General features: G+C 40.8%; 1 protein-coding gene across 4 annotated transcripts; it reads right to left on the reverse strand.

Moving 5' to 3' along the window:
- Positions 1-7387: 7387 nt before the first annotated feature.
- Positions 7388-18510, reverse strand: myb (v-myb avian myeloblastosis viral oncogene homolog). 4 transcript variants are annotated; one of them, XM_036549694.1, is made up of 16 exons: positions 18412-18510; positions 16477-16594; positions 16137-16208; positions 15222-15314; positions 14494-14714; positions 13782-14010; positions 13398-13466; positions 12921-13025; positions 11495-11734; positions 10811-11128; positions 10063-10202; positions 9861-9975; positions 9535-9651; positions 9293-9391; positions 8590-8697; positions 7388-8130 (listed from the first exon to the last, which is right to left on the reverse strand). In XM_036549694.1, the coding sequence occupies exons 1-16, from the start codon at positions 18435-18437 to the stop codon at positions 8017-8019; spliced, it is 2184 nt and encodes a 727-aa protein (XP_036405587.1). In that variant the 5' UTR covers positions 18438-18510; the 3' UTR covers positions 7388-8016. The 4 variants fall into 4 exon arrangements, with proteins under 4 accessions (XP_036405587.1, XP_036405586.1, XP_036405589.1 ...); XM_036549693.1 differs by having other exon boundaries at positions 9846-9975; XM_036549696.1 differs by lacking the exon at positions 10811-11128.
- Between the last annotated feature and the right edge of the window lie 4373 nt (positions 18511-22883).

Consider the following 22883-nt stretch of genomic DNA (forward strand, 5'->3'; position numbering starts at 1 on the left):
TTATGTATTTTTAACAATCAGGTGAGGGAGAAAAGCTGACAATGAGTGAAACCGAGAATTTCATATGAGGGCAGCCGATGCATGAGAAAGACCTCGTCGAGACAGGAATCGCGAGCAGGAAGTGGGCCGGACTGAGGCTAGGAGGAAGCCCACCTCAAATATGACCACACAGCCCCCTGACCTGGAGCAGGCAGTGTAGCAGGAAGTAAGGGAGACTGGAGAGACACAAAACATAAAGGGATGTGGAGGGAGGGGGTCTAGAAAAGAGAAACCCACACTGGCAAGCCGGCGCATGCTTGAGAAATTTTGATTAATCACAAAATGAACAGTGCATGAGTGATCCATTTATTTTCATGCTTCTTTACTTGAAGAGGCTAGTAATCTGTCGAAATGATCTAAAATGATGGGCCATCATCAATCTCTTAAAATGATCACTTTTTTTGAGTCAGACAAATATTTACGTTGAACAGATGCCTTTTCCTATTCAGGTAATGTGGCAAGACTTTTACTCCATAAACCTGGTCAAAAGGCCCAAGGGCCACAATTTTGACTTTCAGTGATCAGATGAAGTGGAAGATAGGTGTTTGCCACTGGTGACTTGAAGAATAATGGTTGCTTATGAAGTGTAACCAAAGGCACAAGCTGGTGTCGAGCTGAATGCAAGATCAGCACTGCAGACCGATGCAGTAAATGCTGGAGTAAGCAGTATTTGGAAATCCACTCTCCAATGTGTGTAATCCACGTTCATGCGCTTGGAAAAGTGTTGCCTTGATTCTAGTATTGACGTGGTCTATTAAAAAAAGAACGCAAACATGATTCACGTTTGTCAAGCGAAATTTAAAGTACTTCATCCTCTTGCTAAACTTATCCTCTCTTGTTAATGTGCTGACAAGGCTGGCACTCTGACGGACTGACCTCATTCTAGGAGTGAATTTACAGTTGTCTCTTTTATCTAAGTCACGCACATTGTTCAATACACTTTTTCTTTCTGTCAAAACTTAGCCAGTAGATATTAAGGCCAATCCCCACCATTGCAGCTACACCCTTGAGGAGCTAGCTAATCAACACCACTCCATGTTTACTTCTAACAGCTTTAAACTGCTTTCAGACCTACACTGTATATGTAATCTAATCTCTTCAATCTATGTTTTTCAAAACAAAGACCATGTTGGGTATCTGCACAAGTGCTTGTGTTTCTAGTGTCAGAGCTGAAATCCTTACGTTTGGAATGGATGACCAAGCCAACTTGGCACATTATCTGGGGAGAAACATCTGTCATTTGAATCTTAACCAACAGCGGGAGAGCTGACCCCGTTTTTTTTTTCGTCTTTGTTTACACTCATCCACAACACCTCCTCTTATCTTCTGTCGCTGCAAGTCTTGCTTGCTGTGCTTGAGGCAGATACAACCCCTTGTCTTTTTGTTCAGTCTTTGATTAGCAGTGTGGAATGTTTGTTTGTGTAGATGCTGTACCATACATGATTCAGTGTGTTTGCTGAGAGCGGGGGTCACACGTCTACATGTTTGTGGATGAAGGCTCTCTGTAATCACTTGTTAAGAATCGTGAATGAGGTCTGTTTTAGCCGTCTTCTGCTCCACGGCACTGGCCTGTTGAAGGAAGAATAGCTGAGCCATGACATGACTGGTGAACAGCAGAGGTCAGAATTCAGGATATGTAATTTAATAAGGGCACATTTGAAGAATGTGGCCACCATCAGTATGCTGTTTTTTTATTTACATTTACATTTATTCATTTGGCAGACGCTTTTATCCAAAGCCTTTATTATATTCCTAAATGTGTCAGGAAAGGCTAATGCCTTTTTGGATATTGTTATTTGTGATGAAGTTCTAATAGACATTCAAATAAGACAAAATGAATGCTCACACCACACAGTGGAGGTATTATATATAATTAAAATAAAACAAAATAGTTGGAATAATCTGAGTCAGAACATTTCATTTGCAGATTTTGCTAAAACATCATTGTCTTCTAAGATTGAATTATTTTTAATGACTCCAGATGGATGCTTGACAAATATCATTATTTCATTGATGAATATTATTATAAATATTATTATTATTAGTAGTAGTAGTAGTAGCAGTAGTAGTAGTGGCAGTAGTAGTTGGTAGTATTATAATCATTGTTTAAGCTTATTCGCCTATTTGGAAATATGATTGGACATACCTTTTACGTTTTCTTTGTCATGATGATGAAGGCCCCAGTTGATGAACATAACACTGGAGCATTACTGTGAAATGTCTCAGGTCTGCTGAAACCACATGCCGCTGCAATGTGTGTGTGTGTGTGTGTGTGTGTGTGTGTGTGCTTGTCTACTCTGTCCCTCTTTCCCAACACCATGTTCAGAATTAAGCTTGCAATATACCTGTCAGTCATAGTGTGGAGCAGCTGTTAATGTCTGTGGATATCTCTGACCACAAATACACAGAAATGAGGAAATCAGCCTATATTAATCTATGCAAGCTCTGTATGTTTGAACAAAGCCACTACTGCAACATCCGGCAATTAATTTATTGTGACAGGCCGAGCAAACTGAATTTCTGAGCCAATCTGCTTGCGACAGAGGGAAAAAAAGTAGAGGGAAACCTGTAACATGCAAAAGGAACAAGAAACACACACTTTGAAAGATTTTTTTTTAAATTGTGGTTATTGTGATATGAATGTGCCTCTCTGTTCAGCTTTTCATCTTGTCATTGCATTAAAGTGGCTACTTTTAATCGCCGTTCATTCAAAATATCCTACGTATATACTTGTCATTTCCTAATGTGACTTCTATACCAAGTCATGCATCATGCTACGTTATGTAGCTGCGTGTTTGCGGCGCCTATCTGTGTGGGGTCATTTTGCAGCGTGAATGATCAGGTTGTCGATCAACAAAACTCCTTTTGACCAACCCTATGTTGAAGGACTGAATTGAAGACATCAGTTTTGATAGTGTTGCTTTTGATACAATACTCAAAGGCTGTGGGTCATTCTCATTGCAGTAAACAATAAATAACTTCACAGTCCACCGTCAGTCCACAACCCTATCACCATCATTCTTATTGCTTTACACACTCAAAGGTCAACCTTGCTCCCATTGGACTGTTCTGGCTCTAAATAGTTCCAAATGGACATAAAAACACAAGGCTGTTTGAAATGACAAGTGAAGACTTCACCAAGGCATGAAGTGCTTCAGTCTCTGAAGGCGGGCTAGATTTGGGCTCCCTTATCTTTTTCTTCCACGAATAGACTTCTCCTCACAGCCAAGAGCAAGTGTAAATTTGAGGCTTTTTGGCAGCTATTTGTGTCTTGTAGGCCAAGCTGTTCTGCAATTATCTTAAAACCAGCAATAGTAATAATAGTGGCAACACTAGGGGTACATTTCGTAAGGCTTTCCAAGAAAATAATGCCCTTCGTTTAAAAACTATTATTTGCACAGAATACTGATCCAAGATTAGATGATGACATCTGGCTGTCTGGAAAAGTAATATATATGTGTCCATTAAATATGGTGAATATATGGTTTTACATTTCTTTCTTTCTTCCATGCTGGCTCAGAAAAGCAAGACACTACTTTCAGCGTGACCCTCCAGGATTACATTCTTGTTGTTGCCCTTCAAACAAGTGTCCAGAGTTCTTTCTGGCTTTCTGGGTAAGAATGTGACGATGAGATTAATTTGTTATCATTGATTGGGTGTGTTTTTCTGCCCTGACTGGAAGCAATCCAAAATGGCTGCTTGTGTGACCAGATAGTCTTTCTACACACTTTTTGTAACATGTAGATCTGCGCCTGTTTTTTTTTTTTAAAGGTTACAAAGGCTTTCTGGTCTCTGAACAAAGCCATGAACAGGCGAGGCACACCTGCGACCCAGTGTTTTTGTTGTTTTGCGTCGCTCTGAGGGCATCCCCTCCCTGCTTTCTTTAAACACGCTCACACACACACACACACACACACACACACACACACACCCTCTCCCCCAGCTGTTCCTCCAGTCAGCGCCTGCAGGTGCAGTGGCCCTGGGGCCCGGGGATCGAGACAATCCCATTCTGAAAGTCTGTCTCGGCTTCTTGATTTCCCCACAAAAACACGCACACACGTCCAGCCCAACTCTGACATGCATGCACACCCGTGTACATGGAGGTGCACATCTGCAAGGTATACACACACATACTCCTCCAGAGTAGGTACACATGCAAACACAGAGAGGCACACAGCTACATGATTACAAAACAAATAAAGAAGCAAACACACAAATATGCAGAGCAGGGCAAGTATGCACATTAACACCTACACACACAAATACACATACGCTCATACACAAACTCTCAAGTATACAGAAGTACATACACATGCACACATACACTGACTCTCAAATACACAGAGGTGCACACACACATGCTCACATACACATATACGCTGACTCTCAAATACACAGAGGTGCACACACACATGCTCACATACACATATACGCTGACTCTCAAATACACAGAGGTGCACACACACATGCTCACATACACATATACGCTGACTCTCAAATACACAGAGGTGCACACACACTTCCCTTGGGGTTCACCCTACACTCCCCTCTGGAAGGTTGAAGGACGGTGCTCAGGTGCCGTGAAGCAGAGAGACAGTCCCCATGCATGAGTAGCTGAAGGACTTGAGCCAACCGCGGAGCCAACATGAGCCACCAACTCCCCCCCTTTTTTGCTTTAGCCATCCACATATTCATATCTCTACTGCAGCCACTGAAAACAACATGTAAATTGAAGGTACAGCAGACCAATGGATTTTTTTTTCTCAGTTCAAGGTCGGTGTCCTGTGCAATAAGAGCGATGTTGTAACTGGCTGCATGCGATTAATTGCTATGGATGAGTTACGCGGAATTAAAGAACACAGGAACAGTCTGTGTGACTTTTATACTGGAGACAAAAGCCTCTGCTGTTGTTGTGACTCATTGAGGCTGGCTCCTGATGTCAAGATTTGGTGCTTTAAGCTTCTTTTCTGAAAAGTTCCAGTAACTCAATTTAATCTGTTTCTTTTTTCTCCTGATGGTTGGTGTTGTATTCCTATTTGCTTCCAGCACTTAGATGTCCCACTCGTTTCCAGGGGTTCCTGGTGCAGACTGTCACATTAGTGCAACATGAGAGCAGGCAGTTTGGGTTGTCACTCCCAGAAATAATGCAGTTCAGAATGAACGGCTTTGAGCAAGGCTACATGAGAGAAAAGGAAACAAAGCATAAAATGCTAAGCTAAGCGTACATGTGTAGTTTACCACAAAGAACTCAGAAGTTATTTTAGATTACAGCATGTAAAGGTGAAATGCCTCCAAATTGCATGTGACAGTGAAAAAGGACTTTCACATTACCACATGTTTACATTTTTTGAGGTTTTGTTCCAGATGGTGATTGGGCTTGGCCTTGCCCGTGTATTCTATCCTGCAATGGAATGACCCATGTTTGCATGTCCAACACCTCTACTGACCTTGCAGCATTTTTTGTTTTAATGTACCACCTCCTGCATTGACACTTATTTTCATCATGATTGACCAGCAAACACACTTTCTTACATTTCACATACCATACATAGTACACAGTTGAAATTTTGGCCAAGTACTTTGCACAAGAGTGACCCAGAAGTCTTGTGTTTAGGGTTTCAACGTGCAACCCTCTGGTGACAAGTCAATATCCCTCACCCTACATGAGTTGGTGTGTTGTTTTATGAGAAGATAAGATCTGGTATCCTGCACATGTGGAAAAAGCAGGCGCTGGATGCTCAGGGCAAGGCAGGTGGCTGATGGGGATGTGAGAATAGGGAGCTTTTAAATATAGACCACTGGGCCTACTGCCTCGTCTCTCGAAGGAAGTGATCTCCCTCAAGAGACTGCACCGGACCTCATATTTGTGAGAGTGTCTAAGTTTCATGTCACTGGCACCTCTGGGGACAGCACAGTGAAAATATCAACCAACCAAAGTGAGGAAGTCATAAAGAGCACGTGCTTCACAGTGCTCATTGATGGATATGGGATGGTGTTTGTGTCGCCCACACATACACACACACACCTGGTTACCTATAACACTGTCTAACACTCATGATACATAACATAGATATTGTAGAATTACCATTTTGTTGCTGTTGGCAAGTTGCATGGTTATTCACAGCATTAGCATTAAGACAGTGATTAGCAACATGAATTAGATCCTCAACCTGCACATGATCATAAAACCAATGTTTTCCCATCCACAGAGTTACCTTACATCAAGTGAAGAAAATATCCTGATGAAGTGTTTTCATCAACTTGTTACCGGGCACTGTTATGGCTACAAACACTGTTACCCCCTGCAACTTTCTCACAAGAGTGCTTTTAGTTAACATTGAACCATGCTGGAACAGCCTAGCACCAGAATGTTCATTCAAACACTGGTTGCATACATGAGCCAGGAAGACAAAAGGGCCATGCCCAGTGGAAAAGACAGACATAAGGACAAAGGAGAAAACGGTTACAACATTTGCATTTTTTATCGTGTTCGCTGATAAACTTTTATTAGATGCATAAGCAAAATGGTCATGTTCAGGCATCCACTCCCCTTTCAGTACTTTGTGTGCCATTGTTGTGGCTCAAGACTCATCTTCTTTGTCATTACCTTTCTGCATTATAATTCAGTGATGCTGATGAACTAACTTATTGCGCTCATTGTGTAACCTGCACATGATTTGCAAAGATGGTTGAGATATGGAATTGTAAACCACTTGGACTTACTACCCATTTGGAAAGAATTCTGGTAAACCACATCTATACAAAAGATTCATTTCCCCTGGCTTAGCTGTATCAAATGTATGAACTATAAATAAACAGACACCTATGAAGATAGCATTAAACCTCTCCCAGAGCCAGGACTGTTTTTTTTAATGAAATGAAAACAATTGAAACGTAATTTCAAAAACACACTTTATTTACAAGGCAGTACGAAATGTCTGTATAAAAAGATTTGCACTGGAAGCTACTACAAAAGGCAGCAAAATAACACATTTTGTAAGCTAAGTGTTTGTCAGAGATTTGCTACAGAAGTTTTAAAAAAGCAGATTGTATAAAAAATGTCAATTATAAAAAACTGAGTATCAAAAACATTTTCCCCTACAACTAGTGATACTGTGGTCCCTCCCTCAAATCAGTGTTTACAAAAATATTTCCAGAGAAAATAATTCTCCAATGCTAGTGCAGAGTTTTTTTCATTTAGTAAAGCTCTATTTGACATTACCTAATGTATGCTAACTTTTAGCAGCAACATATCCTGGTTCTTTTGGCATTTACGGTATTAAAACAAACAAGTAAGTACATTTGTTCAAAAGAAAATTTCTTTCCATACAGTATCATTTAAGGGCAAGCTGGCAAAAAAGAAAACAAAGGACAAAAGTATAGACACACACTATTATGGTTTAAAACCAGGTATTTAAAATACAACGCAGAGATTATACATATATTTAAAAAAAAATCCCATTGGTTGATTTGGTCTGTAATAATGCTTGGGGAAAATACTCTCACAGCGTTAACATACTGTCACATGGCGCATCTTTTCTGCCAATGTTAGTGCATGACAGACAAAAAGAACGAATACTGATGTGAAACACTGCTTCTTTTGCCAGATAAAAACAGTCTTATGGAAAATAATAAATTACTCAGGTTGTTCTTTATATTAATATCCATAAAAATACATTTAACAGTTATTAAAAAAAAAAAAGTTTACCTAGGGACTTTAGGTATGCTCTCCATTTAAAATAAAGAAACAAACAAACAAAATACAAACATCTTTGGTTGGTTGAAATCCAACGAGTGTACGCACAGAAAAATTGTAATGTGCCGCTCCCAACTGTTGTACCACAACAAATAGATTCCCTGCTGCATCTTCAGAGGATTCAAGCAGAGGGAAGGTTGATGTTTCATAATCAACATGAAGTGTTTTATGTTTAATTTCCATGATTGCTTTAGGTTTGCGTAAGGTTTCACTTGAGTCCTTTACATGACTAGCGTCCTGGCAGAGAAAGTGTTAATGTATTTGTGGGCCTGTTCCGTGGCCAGCATCTGATCGTCAGTCTTCCCACAAGCCACTGCTTCCCATGTGCTGAGCTGCTACAATTAGGGAAAGACAGAGACAAGACATCACAGGGTCAGCTTTGCATGAATGATAGGCCAGTAGTTAATAAATCATTCCTGTCCTGGGGGTTAACCATTGTATTGAGCTTTAGAGAACACCAGCACTACAGGTGTTATGTAAATGGTTCTGAGGAGGAATGGCATAGGTCTATTACACACACCCACACAATTTCATGACATGTAATATATGAAGGAGAACTGTATAAACAGTGTTCATTCTACAGACTTGGTGTTATAATGGTTTTCTGAAAAGTAGCTTCTTACTGCCACGGATTAGACAAAGACTTCTCCCTCTACTTACTGCAGTATAACATACTTCTATTAGTAATGCCAAAAATATGAGCTATACTGACAATATTTAGTTTCCTCACAAACATTCCACTTTGTCCTAAAAAAAACTGACTCCTGGCACTGAACTTGAAAACTGTGCTATACCTGTAATGGGCTTCCCAGGGGTTTTCGTGGGATGTGATATGCTTTGACATGATTGTCTTCGCTCTTCTCAGATCCTGCCATCATTAACCCTGAGCTTGTGAGAAGATCCTGAAAGAAAATCAGGTTTCTGTTAAAAAAATGAACACCTGCACAGAATACCAAAATAGACACTGATACTGTGGTTGTTAAAAATCAAGCAAGGGTTACGACTTAACTAGTTATTCTTCAGAGAAAAAAAAATGCCAATCTTAAAGGTATGCCATCTTAAGAGATCAGTTGTATGTTTTGTATTTTACAAAATATTTTAGATAATCACATCAATTATTGAGTTTAAAACTTGTAGGTTTGTTCACAACACATACACATACTCTCTACATTAATAACAATCATCATGACTACAATTGAAATCATCACAAAAGTTTCTAGTGGATAGGAGTCCAACCCCTTCCACTTAAGCTGAGCAAGTCTGCTCACACACTATTGTATTTATTTTCGGTCGTACTGTGACTCATGGTTTCTCATGCCACTCATATAAACTTTATTTGCCAGAAAATAGATTTAAAAATACATATCATTTAACTGCAATTGTTCTCATGGCACCCAGCACAGAGGGTTCCATGAGCAGCTGGAGCCATTTTAAATCTCTACTATGACATCATCACCCTGTGACAAGGCCTGAGAGAAGAGGTGAAGGGTCACGCACCGGGATGTCCTCCACAGAGCCAGAGGGTGGGAAGAGCTGAGCCTGGAGGTCCCCTTCCTCCCACTGAAGGCAAGGCCTCCTCTCGCAGGGTGAGTCCACCTGCAAGGACAACCACAATAGATCAGCCTGAGGATGAGCCAATCAATAGCCTCTTGTGCAGCACGCTAATGGTATGGATGCACGCATAGGCCCCAGAATAAAGGGCCATTTGCCGTTTAAGGTCTCAGGTTGTTGGAAAGTACCTCCTGTTTGATTTTCTTCAGGGCTGGCTGGTCATCCTGCTGAATCCCAGCTGAGATTTCGGACTCCAGGGGCTCCTGTTTGATGGCCAGATCCTGCTCGAGAAGGGGACTTGAAGGCTGGAAAAGACCGAAATTTCCCATGAGTTACTGGCAATAAAGAATTAGCAGGAATGAGAAACTGAATACAGGGCCACCCAATCCCAAAATGACTCAATTCATTGTTGGATGCCAAATAGAAAGCAGATGCAGGCTGAGTGAAATGCATGATGCTTTTGACAGATCAGTGGACTTTCTTGTACAGACAGAATCACCTGTGGTCCTCTCACCATCATTTTCAGAGAGCCGTAATGGATTTCCTGATGTGCCACCGCATTTCTGAACGGGGTTGGAGTCCGAGGGGACGTCTCCATGATGGATCTGCGGATGTTGGGAGTTCTGAAACTGAGAGGAACCAAATGGGACACAGTGAGACTGGTAGTCCAGTCAAATATAGGGATTATTCACTCTCTCAGAGAGGGGATGACTTACATATCATTTTCTTTTTGAGTTTTGAGGGTATGGTCCCGGTGCAAGGGAGTTGACATCAAGGATTTCTGGGAGCAAGCAGTGGAGGATAGTGGGAGACTATCAATGTCTGAATTGTCTTGATTCCCTGGCGTATTGAAAAACTGAAAGAAAGAAAACACATACATAAATGCATTATTTCATGCTGAAAAAGTAGAAGTCAGCTTTTTAAAAGTAAATCTATGAATTAATGGCTGAATTAAAAAACAGTGGATTGATCAACCACACAAGCTGAGTTTAAAGGAAACAAAATTGTCCTTGTTATTCCAGAGCAGAATTTACGAATGATCCAATACTGAACATTGTTATTCTCCATTAGCCAACTTGACTTAGTCAAGTTATAAGCATTGATTGTGAACAAAAAAAAAAGACAGCATAAAAATAACCTTGAGAACATGTATCCCTTTTATTCCTTCAAAAAACCCTGTCTCTTAGAAACTCAACTTGTGCATTTGTCCATTGAAATTGAAAATGACTACACACTAAACAATCTACATAACTCAATCAAAGTAGAGAATCTGGAAGACAAGCACAACATATGAAGATTAGGAGGTTAGATTGATTCCTAAGGAGGAAAGAATGATCAGAAAGTAAATCAATGAAGGAAAGAAATCAAGAAATGCCAAAGTGATTAGTTATCCGCCTCCTGTTTGGTGATTAGTTTTTCTACTTTTTAAAATCCAATCCGCAGCTGCTGCTGCTGCTTAGCTACCTGTGAGGGTGAGAAGGGCAGGTTTTTGACAGGGGAACCCTTGGGGGTAGAGCAGACGAAGCCAGCCAGTGAGAAGAAGCTATTGTCAGCACTCGGTAAGTGGCAGCTGTTCCCTGTCCCAAAGGGTGAGGCACAGCACTTTGAGCCCTGACTGAGCACGTGTTTGCTTAAGCTCCTATTTGCAAGCTTGCCGCCCCTGCATGTGCCGCTGTCTCGGGGCTCGAGCTCTGTGCGTTTGCTGGGCGGGGTTTTGGGAGTCGGAGCGTCGGCGGCCTCGGGGAGCTCGACACTGCTGAGATCAACCCAAGTGGAAGGGTCCTGGGGAGATCGGGGGAGGCACAAATCTTTCAGGACCGGGTCCGGCGGTCTCCACAACTGTGCAGGTTCTGTGCCAGTGTGGCCTGTTTTACAATTAGATTTGCTTCGTTTGTTTTACACATGACATTTACGTCCAAGACACAACAAGGTGGTGAAGCAGCACCATGCGGACATTCAGAGTGCCTTCCACCGTTGTACCACTATAAGCCTGTTGTTCACAAATGCAACTCCAAAACAGGGTCGTTTTTAGCCAACATGCCAAAAGGAGCCTGGAAAAATGGATATCCACTTCTTAAACCGTAGAGGCGACCTCTGGCCCCACACCAGAGATCCCAGAGCGGGATGTGGTCAGGGGAGACAGCTTACCGAGTCGATGACGGAGTCGATGTACTCGGGCAGGGCTGACAGGCTGCCGTTGTGGGTGGGGACCATGCTGCGGGCCGAGGAGGCGCTCTCCTCAGGGAGGCAGCCATGGTCAAGTGGCGGAGGGGGCGCTGCCTGCTGGTGCTGCTCCCCCAGGCAGGAAATGGCAACACCTTCCCCGAGAGTTCCTGCACTGTCAGTCATGGCGGCCCGGGTCCAGGCCGCATAGTTTGGCATCTGGCTCTGAGCAGAGAGAGAGAGAGAGAGAGAGAGAGAAGGAGAGAGATGCAGAAAGGGAACTCAGCCTTAGGGGTTGCACAAGGAGTCAGCTACAACTTGAGGCAAGATAAGGTGATTGCATCACCGCAGCAGTTTGCATGCGAAATAGCCCCCCAGATGTTTCCTTGCATTTAATGCTATAGGAACTATTGGATTCTTCGTTTAGCAGGTTGGATGATAAGATACGCTTCGGAGCAATGTGTACCTAAAAGCGTCAATGCTGTATGCGCAACACTGTTCTATTGAAACGGTCAGGAGATAAGCAGAGGGAAAAGGGTAGGTTATTATTCAATATCCAATACTACCCCTAAAGTGCTAGGAAGAGAACGGTAACCTCCTGACTCTGCTAAGTCATGGTCTACAAGCTTATGGCCTCTCCATATAAGCATTGCAAAGTGGTAGTACAGTCATCCAAGTGGGTTATTGTCTTCACATGTGGGAAGTTATGTGACAATGATCTTGCACCTAATCACATTTCAAGCTGTTTGGTCTATAAGGAGAGCTACAGATGAACCACTCTAAGGCAATCACTCTGGACCCTATTCACAACCATCTGAACCCTATGCTAACTAGCAAAACCAGGCACTAGTTTCCACTTTAAATCAAGCTTGAAAACATTAATGACTTGTGTAGAAGAGACCAATCAACAAGACATTAAAACAAGCACAAAAACTGGAACATAAGGGTTGAACATTGTCATCATTTGCTAATATTATGAAATAGTTCAGATTTTTTCAAGCAGAGAACAAATCATTGCTCTTCAGCATGCAAAAAGAAACACAGGTTATTTATAATATTATAATGTTCTGAGCAAAGCAGGAGAATCATAAAGCAGTTTAGGAAAATTGACAGTGATACCATTTAAACAGAAAAAGCCCACATGGAAGCAAATTAAAATGTGGGGAAGCAGAGCATTTTGAATTTTGCAAACTCTGGCAAGAATTAAAATCTGTCCATCCACAGCAATCATTTTGAAATGTGCACTGCACCCATTGCACAAGTACAGCTGCACTGAAATAACGAATTTAACACAATATATTATAATGCATATTAGCAATTTTCCACAGGAAAGACAAAAGATAGAGGAAGGACTAGGGTGAGCCCTCCACCTTTCCCAACCACACCAAACATACAGTAGTAATGCTCTTACTGGTAAAGCTTGCTGGCCTCTTAGTTCATTTTCAGTTGACATCAGTAGCAACTCGATCTCCTTGACTCTTTTCTCTTTCTCTGGGTCTTCGTCGTTATAGTGTCTCTGAAAGTGAGAGCAAGGAGAAAGGGTGAATTTAAAAACAGATGAGGTAGTGTACACTTCAGACTGCACCACTCGCTGTGCAGAGGTCAAATCAGGGTGAGTAGACGCAGAGAGGTCTGTTATGACTGCGCAGAAATAGTGTTTGCCGGTGTGCGAAAGATGAATATGGCTTCATTGCAAACTTTTTCTTTTTTACTTGGCTATCTTTTATCCCACCCACTTCCTCGAACCTCAAGGAAACCAGCATACCATAGGTTCTCCAAAAATGGTTTTGTGTGAAAACACAAAGCAAAGCCTTACTGCTTTCCCGTGTTACCCGCTATAGAAAACCCACAGTGTCTTGTGAAGAGTATCCATTACACCATTGCTTACTTGTATAGCAGCAGTTCCATGCTGTGGGATGTTTAATATGTTGACATGCAGGGACACTGGGAATGGTACCTGCAAGGCCATTCACAGGCAGAAAGAAAAAAACAAATTTTACTCCAGAGAAAGTCTCAACAGATAGTAAAATAAAGGTCTCACAGGTCAAGGGCAATCATGATTGGCTCCTTGTACATAGTTTTGGGCCATGTTTAAACAATAAGGCAACAGTGACATCACAACAGTGCAAAACTCCATCCCACATCACATTATGTCAAATTAACTGAGGCTAAACAGCATGCTCAAAGTCTGAAAGAGACAAGCGGTATCCTATGACTGCAAATGGCAGTAGACTGTGACTGAGTGTGAGCATAAGCCTGAAGCGTGCCGTACCCGTTGACTCTCTGTGACATGGTAGTATTGATAGTCCGTGCCGATGGGGGACTGGGCGGGTAACTGCGAGGGAGGGGAGGAGTGGGTGAAGGCCATGATGTGGTTGGTCTTGGTGTAGTTTGAGGCCAGCGTTGGTGGGCCAGCTTTAGCAGAGTGCTGCAGATAACCTTCCTGCTCCACCTTTCGCCGCATTGTGGAATTCCAGTGGTTCTTGATAGCATTATCAGTCCTGTGCAAGAAATATATTTATTTAAAAAAAAACAAGCCTTTTGTAACCCCTTTCCAAGTTACTGCTATGATTACTAACCCATTTTCAATAACCTACTGACAAGCTTTTACACCAGTTTACTTCCAAGTCTTGACAGAAAACAAAACTTAAAGTACAGAAGTATGTGGTAAATGATGGTAAGAATAACAAAATACAACACACATTTGGTCCACCAATAAATGCATTGAGTACCTGAAACATGTATGAAACCTCTCAAACAGAGACTTTTCATGTGAGGTGATTTTGAGCATATCCAAACGTATATATCTATGCGTTGGAGTGATTACCTTTTTGTGTTAACATGCCCTTCCAAGCCACCCCCCCCCCCTCAAAAAAAAAAAATTATATTTGCACACAGCTGACAGATGACAGCAACCCTGGGATTGTTCATCCTGTTACTGTAGACACTGTAACTGTGCTAACTGTGGTAGCTTTTTTTTTTACCTTCCCGGTAGCAGTTTGGCGATCTCTGCCCATCTGTTCCCAAGCTTCTCATGAGCTTGATAGATGATTCTGTCCTCTTCCTCGGTCCAGGACGTCTTCTTCACCTCTGGGTTCAAGTGGTTGTGCCAGCGTTCGCGGCACTGTTTCCCAATCCTGCCTTTTAAGTGCTTGGCGATGACAGACCAGCGCTTGGGCCCATACTTCTGCACGAGCTCGATCACCTGCGGCAGACAGTGCGTGTGCTGGGAGTCAGAAAATGGTGTGGAGTCCGTCGCAGACAAAAGCACCACTGCCTCCCAGCTCTAAAGAGCTGTGAGATCTCAATCTTGATTTTGTCCTCAACAAGATATCCCAAGCTGTAATTGTACAAATAATTCTATGGTTTATTCATGGGTGATAGCCAGATTTCAGAGAAGAGTGACTGATGTATTGTAGTATACCGGGCTTCCGTTGCCTAGACAGATTGCACAAGTTAACTTGTTGTAGGGTTTGAATGGTGTTATGCTCACACTCACTGGTCTGGGAGTGTTGTTAGCTTGGTCTGACACTGTTGCTCTTTTAACTTGAATGGACACACTTCTGCACTTTTGTGCTGGTAGTCTCTCTGGATAAGAGCGTCTGCTAAACGAATGTAATGTTATGTAATGTAAAGAGTTCAAAGCCCTTTAGAGCCAAGTAGTCCTAGACTTTTGTTTCACTCGGTCAAATCTGGCCTTGCATTCTCTCACCCGCTGGTCTTCCTCTTTAGTCCAGGGGCCCTTGATGAGCTCTGGGTTCAACACCTTCTGCCACCGGTGCTGGCACTGCACATCTGTACGGTTCTGTTCCAGAAAAAAATTAAGTAAAAAAATTAGGTAACTTCAGTTGATTTACAGAAGCAGCAGTGCTAAACCAAACAGGTCTAGATGCCCCAAGGCTACAGTGCTATGGGGACATGATGCCAAGCACCCTACAGGGCTGGGTCTTCAAAGAATGCCTCTGTTCTTCAGAGAAAACCTTTTGGCTGCATTCTTCTTAATTGAACAAAAAAGTCCCTGTTGCCAATTTTTTTATAAGCAATACTCCTGCTCAACATGTGAAAATAGCAGGTGCCTGGCATCCTTCTTGCAATTTAGAAATGAAACATTTCTGGTTTCTAATTCTCATTATACAACAACCACAATTATAAAGTTTTATTTGGAGAAACGAAATCATAGACTCTGCCATCCATGCCCCTGGGAACAGGTGCAGTGTGCCTCTGAGGCTGGTCATTAAAATAGATCCCCTCTCTCTCGTGCCCAAAAGCAACACATCACAACTTTCAAATGAATGACATCCCTCCAATCATTTCACACGAATGCAAATCAGCGAGATCTACAACCAGTATGTGACCAGAGCGTTACTCTACATTCAGTCTTTACAAAAATGCAAATGACTCATATCATTGGTCAGTATGATAATGCATTTCGTGAACACTTCACTATTTATGTGAAACCATACTGAGGCCAAGGCCATAGTCTCCCTGTGATTTTTACCCTACACTCTGTAGCCCAGTGTCTCCAGTACAATGTAGCCCAGTCTCTTCAACATCAAAATGGGAAGAATCATGTCTGTTGAAGAAATACATTGTACAGTATCATAATTGAGAAAGATGTGGCACGTACAGGAAGGAAGCTGGCAATAACTTTCCAGTCTTCAGACCCATGGTGTTCAACCAGCTTCTTCAATTTTTCATCCTGCAACCAAAAAATATGTTTCACTCACCAACATAAAATACCTTTATCAACAACACTGAAGACCAAAAATGAAGAGTTCACTGAATCCACTGCTAAATCATATCTGGAAGTACCTCACACTTTCGTTGCAGACATTGCACATCTCTCAACTTTCTAAGGAGCATTTGTCTTTTTTCTCAGAACACTGCACATATTCCAGGTTTAATCACTTTCAGCGTGTGCAGTCTAAATGGATACAAGAGTAAGGGAACATCCCCACTTGACTTACTTCTTCCCGTGTCCATCTTGTTTTGCCCAGGTGACGTTTCCCTGACTTTGGCAATGATCCATCATAGTCGTGGTCATACATTTCAATCTCATCGTCATCTTCCTCACTACTGTAAACACTGTAAAGAGGGCAAGACAAACAACCATGGAAACCGAAGAAAAAAAAAAACAGAGAGGCTGTCTTTTAGGGTTCCACAAAATAAAGTGCCATCATTTTAAAAACAAAACAGCGGGTGACAAAACCTGTAAATCTTGCAGGTTCAGGTTCAGGCAAAGTGAGGTGTAAGGTACATATTTTGAAAAACTGGTTCTAATGTTTTTGGTTTCCACAGATACATCGACAAGGATTGGCCATGTTAATTATATTCTCATGACTGGTGCATGTTGAGACCTGCACTTGTATTGTTAGACAACATGATAATCACCCATTTGGCAGGCTATCAACCAATCAGGATTCAAAACAAAGTTGAAAGTGGAGGATACTACATGCCGGATATAATGTCCTTTGTGTACAATGACTATATGGAATTAACCCTGAAAGTGCTATAACGATCACTGATGTACTTCATTAAGCTCAGCAGACAAAGGAAAGATAGGCCTTCTGCCCACTTTTTTGGGAAAATATTCGATCTTGCATAGATACATATCCTGCCTGCATGTATTCCGATCATGTAAAGTATCTGCGCATTAAATATGTAACTGTTTTCAAGTATGTATATTTTTCCGTACAGCTAAAGAACAGAACTGTATACACGTGTATTTTTATACAGAAGTGAGGAATTTAAATTTTTTTAAAAGATTAAGTAAGTACCTAAATATCGCACATTATATGACGTAAGTTCATGTATTTCTTGCGTGTTTAACCTTGAGAATTCAAGAGTTAGGAGTCATCGAAAACAGCGCAAAAGCGCAAAACCGGTAAATATTGTACTCGTTTCTATCCCATGCGCATGGAATATGACTTTACACAAGGTAGTATAAAAACCGCTCTGCAGAGTCTGGCCACTCTTAACACCTCAGTAACGTTACATACTTTAATGATTCGCCTCATCACACGGCGAGGCACAACGCGTAGTTCGTGACAAGCGCAGAAGACACATCGTGACATATTAGCGCTGCCTGTCCGGCTGTCAGATCGTACATGCTCGAACTGACTACTTATGTGCTGATAGTCATCTGCCTCGATCAACTTATTTAGCGATTTACCGTCTTAACATATCTAAGTGTGTCACAGGCATTCACAATGTGTTTTCCACCGATAAAATGCGTATATGTGACTAATAATGAAAAAAACACTGCAATGTGCCGTGTATGATCATGACCACAGTCTCGAAGTAAAATGCATTTTTCTAATTGATTTTCAACTAAAATACAATATAACATCGATTTTAAATAAGAAACTACACTTTTAAGTCAAACAGTCGGATTAGGCATGACAGAAAAAAACGCACCACTACAGCGAACAAGATAACGCAATACCCGCTAATTTCAGAGATGTTCATAAACCCAGTTGGTCTGTTTAGTTTTCAGTTATCTATTTCTGCAAGAAGGGAAGTACCGTTTTCAGTGCTAACCTGTCACCTGACATGCGCTACCTGCGTCCCAGCAGAATGAATGAATGAATTTAAATGAACAACCTGCAGGCGCTGCGCGATTGTACACCTGCCATATGCTCACCTGACATATCCAAAAGACAAAACCATAAAATATCCCATGACAAAAAACTAAAAGTACGACTTCATTTATTTGTACCTAGCTGGACATATTGCGATTCCCGTGGCTAGTGTGAGAGGAACATGCATGCATATCATTATCAAAATGGTATGACTAAATAACACAAAAATCTCCATAACCATGTGCTAAAACTACTCTAAAGAAACAATCATCTGTTAAGTTACAATGAAATAATTCGCTGCACAGAAATCCATTACTGTACCTATGCCTTGGCCGCCTAGCCATCATCAAGGTAAGAAAGCAGGAGGAACTTGCTGTAAGTGTTCGGCTACAGCGTCTACTCTCGGGAGGAGGAAGCAGGTTGACATTAAAGAGTGAGGACTGTAAACAGATCTCATCCAACAAAGCAGCCTTTTTGGGCCCTCCCTCCCCGCTAAATTTGGCGCCCCAACTTTTGCGCAAGCGCGGGTATCGGAGGCAGCAAAGGCGGGTTTTCTGCTGCAGCCCCCGCTAAACGCGAGTATTATTAGTTATTATTTCTTGTTTCTAGCAGCGATGGGAGGGGGTTACTGTTACCGAGGACAATGTAAACAATTAAGGAAAGAACTTGGCATGGGCAGCTCTAGCGATTTGGTGGAGTGTAGGTTTCATGCGTCTGTTGCCTGTTGCTCTTGTTCATATTACTGTAGCTACCCTGAAGTACTTAGCGAGCTATCTTCCACGCTATTTCGGAGATTTTAATTTATATGTTTCAGATCTCATTAACTACACTATTTTCGTGTTTATCGTAGCACTATTTGCAATGCGCGTTGATCCCAGAATGTGCTTATTTTATTATAATTTTTCAAAAGTTTACTTTCACTTTGTATTGTCCTCCGGAGTCCAAGAACGTTGCATCTAACCACTTATAATTTAATTATTTGAGGAAATAAGTTGCTTTTTGATGGGTACTCATTACACGTGTGGGTATTGCTTATGTAATAAAATGTTCTAAAACGTTTCCTTTGCTGCTGCAATTGTTTGAAACGAAATGCAAGAACGATCAGTCTTAATGGAACTTGATCTTTTCACCAACGCTTGCGCTTTCGCTGCTGAATTTCACCGTATCAGATTTTCAACCCACAGAAATGTCCTAAGTGTTATTTAGACGGATTCAGATTTGCCTATTACGGAGTGTTTTCTGTATGTTTAAAATACGCGTGGAGGCATTTACGCCGTAGGCTCCCCAGTTGTCCAAGTTGAGATAGAAAGCGCGTGTCTGTTAACTGGAAAGTGTCAACACCAGTTCGAGGGCGCCCGTTCAGATCAGTAGTTTATCAAATAATATTAAAGGTTTTAATTTTGTAATTAGAAGTGAGTGTAGTTACACGAACGTGTTGATATTTTATTGGACACGCGTTCCACTACAATTTCGGTTGAAATAAAAGTAAAACACATCAGGAGAGCCCTTTGCTGCCACTCCATGTTTTCAGGAAAGAAAACACCAGGGGAAATAATACAGTATTTCGTGACATCCTGCTACAATTATACTGTACTGTTCTACGGCCAATTATTAACCGGTACCGTTGAGATGCTGTTTTAAGTTCTTAAAAATATTTTTCTCGACATTTCAAATGCAAGCACTGGTACGTATCATAATTCATTCCTCCCGCTACCTTACTGTTCCAGTCATATGCAATTATATCACCGGGAGCATGCTATTGTTTGGGGTCACTGGTACTCATGTGAAGAAAGTTATTCACCAAACAGAACGTGTCAGAACGCGTTGCTATTGAATGCATCTAGAGCAGAATTCAGTCATGGAATTTTATTTGCTTTTTATAGAGATTATGCAGAAATGGAGACATCGCAATGTATTGAGCCATTGTTTATAAAGAAGCATAAGTCACTGAGACAAAAAATCTTGTCATATTAATGGCATGCTTTTTGACAGATGTGATGTAAACACGTTATGTTTGTGTCCATTAATAAATGGAACTGTGAAGAGATTTTTATTCCAACTTTTTACTTTCACTTAGAACTCCTAATTTTGGTGGGGTCTCATGTTTTTCAAGGGTTCTTCTTCATTAATACCTTATTCAAACCTTTGAGTTTGCAGTCCTAACCACAGTGATGTGAGTACAGACCATAAAAATAAATATTTTTTAATAGTTTCCACTGGTGTTTCAGTACATAAATAACACAAACTATAACAATAACACAATCTGTATGCCCTCACAGTCTTATGAGGGTATTTTGCATAACCAGTGCACAGCCTTAACTTTAAATAGAACATGTAAGCACTAATATTAATAATAATAGCAATAATAAGGGTGTAAAAAGTAACTGCCCCTGAACATGTCATGAAATTGTAAGGGAAAAATGCACATCTGTTTGTTTTAATGCCTTTATTAGGTTGTACATTATACATCAGTCTCTGCATTAAAAAGACATGGATCCCAAAACTTGGAAACTTTTGCCTTTTTCATATCTGTATGTTGAATCTGATCACATCTGTGTGAATGCATTTAGTTATTCAGAATGGATCCTATCTTTCCAGAATGGATGGCCACTTAAGTAAAAAAATGACCATTTCTGTGGGAAATTTATCAGATTACCTTTCGAATCAAGAAATATAATTAATCACATTGTAGTTTTCATTGTATAATGTTAATATTCTAGGGATTAAAAATGACATCATTGTTTAGTGTCAAGTCATTCAACTGTGTATTCTCCAAGTATATAACTTTCTTACAGATATACAGTAAGAACAAGTTGTGAACACACTTGACCATATTATCTCAACCAAACCTGTAGATAGCAAAATCAAATACTTGGTAAGCTGCAAGTCAAGTATGCAAATGCAGTTGGGAAAATGAATATAGGGATTTGTGTTCTCTAAGTTTTGTTTTAGGAAATTTGCATTATAATGATTGAGATAGTTAAGATTCTGTGCTGCCTTTACAAAGCAGTGTGTACCAAGCACAAAGCATTTGAATCATTCCTTACTGTTTTACAAACACCTGTGACAGTAGGCTGCTTATCACAGTACTGCTGTGTATGTTAACTGTTTGAGAATGAATGATTGTAATTGTCACATTGCTAGATATTTTATCGTGTTTAAGTTGTTATAGAACAGCTTTTTGAGGGGGATCATTTAACACACTGTAAGAGGTTATGTGCCGACTGCGGTTTTGTTTGCCAAAGAAAGGTTTCAATGATTTGTAGCAAAATTAAAAACGTACTTAAAATGGAAAATACTATATTGTAATTATTTTTATTTCACAATTGTACTGAAGTCCTTCTGTATTTATTGTTTCCATTGTATGATCTATATTTAAAGGTATGACTTGTCAAGAAGAACTTGGGGGGGGGGGGGGGGGTATTCTTCTCAACCTGTGGGACATGAAACACATTGTTTTTACGGTGAGAAGTTATCCAGTCAACTATTTGTCTAACATAGAGTGAATTACTTTTGGACTTTTGTTTGCAGAGGAGGACACTTATGAGAGTTGAAATTGTTCTGCCCATATCCAATCTAGACGTGGAAAGGCCCGGATTTCTGTTTTGTATTTTTTCTTGATGCATTCTCGCCCTTTTCACCCCTATGCTGGCAGGAATGCTAATGAAATGGCTGGGCTTGAACCCAGGTTATAGTGCTCAGTTTGGACCTCGTTAACAAGACTGGTGTCACTGTTAGGGTCAGAAAATTAAAAAAAAATGCATGTCCAACAAGATTCCAGATGCTGAGAATCAACATTCTATTGTTGGAGGAGAGATGGCTGTACCTACAGACTGTTGTATGTGAGGATTCACTGTTTTCACAAACTCACTGTTATTACAAAACAATGCATTGAGCTGTAGTGTTCACCTTGTTACTGAAAAAAGGGACTAGATCTTTACAAAATGGACATGATATTCCTTTAGGTAGAAATGATGCATGTCCAAAATTTGATGGCTGTCTATTATACAAAAACAAAATGAACATTTTCAGATAATTAAAAGAAACGTGTAAGTGTAACTATTTACAAGTAATGTACCACCACAATGCTTCAAGAAGTGGATGGGAATTGAGATAGACTGCCCCAAAGTTTTGGCATGGGAGAAGTGACTAAAAATGACAAAATGCTGGCCACATTTAAGAAATTGTTGTTCTGGATACAGGATGTATATAGTAAACAGTATCTATGTTGGTTATAATATACATTGTATTTCAGTTCATCTCACTAACAACCAAGAAACTAAAATAATATTGACATCCAGAGGAGGTAGGCAAGGATCTATAGTTTCAGTCATAACCACAGAGGAAAAATAAAAGTTTTTCGCAAAAACTTCTGTTCTTTTCCAGGCCAGCCAGGTACCAGACGGTGACTTAAACTGAAACAGGAGTCTGCTGTTCTGACATTGCAAAGCCTGTATATAAATCATAAAGGTGTTGGAATTTTAGAGCATATTGTGGAGTAGAAAAACCATAAACAAGCTATTCCCACAGGGAACATATGATTGTAGAGGGTAGCTCCTTTGCCTTTTTCTCAGACTGTTAACTTAAATGGACATGGTGCCTTCACATGGTGTCTCCAGTGCCATGTATATTGCAATCAAGGATGTCTTGGAAAAACAGTTGCTACAGGGTACACTGCCATTCCAAAGTAAATGTACAGCACTGCAGCTGTTTTCCCCTTTAAAGACTTCAGTTCCACTTCAGAGGGTAATGCCTCCGGCATGGGGGTTTCCACCCAGCCCAGGAGGCAGCTT

Source organism: Megalops cyprinoides, chromosome 17 (assembly GCF_013368585.1).
Source record: "Megalops cyprinoides isolate fMegCyp1 chromosome 17, fMegCyp1.pri, whole genome shotgun sequence".
Classification (NCBI taxonomy): domain Eukaryota; kingdom Metazoa; phylum Chordata; class Actinopteri; order Elopiformes; family Megalopidae; genus Megalops; species Megalops cyprinoides.

Excerpts from the sequence above, each read along its gene's own strand:
- myb (XM_036549693.1), bottom strand. The coding sequence starts at position 18,437 with ATGATGGCTAGGCGGCCAAGGCATAG. Across the intron at positions 14,011-14,493 it reads GCCAAACTGCTACCGGGAAG|GACTGATAATGCTATCAAGA; the intron begins GTAAAAAAAAAA and ends TTTCTTGCACAG. Across the intron at positions 11,735-12,920 it reads GAGGCCAGCAAGCTTTACCA|AGCCAGATGCCAAACTATGC; the intron begins GTAAGAGCATTA and ends CTCTCTGCTCAG.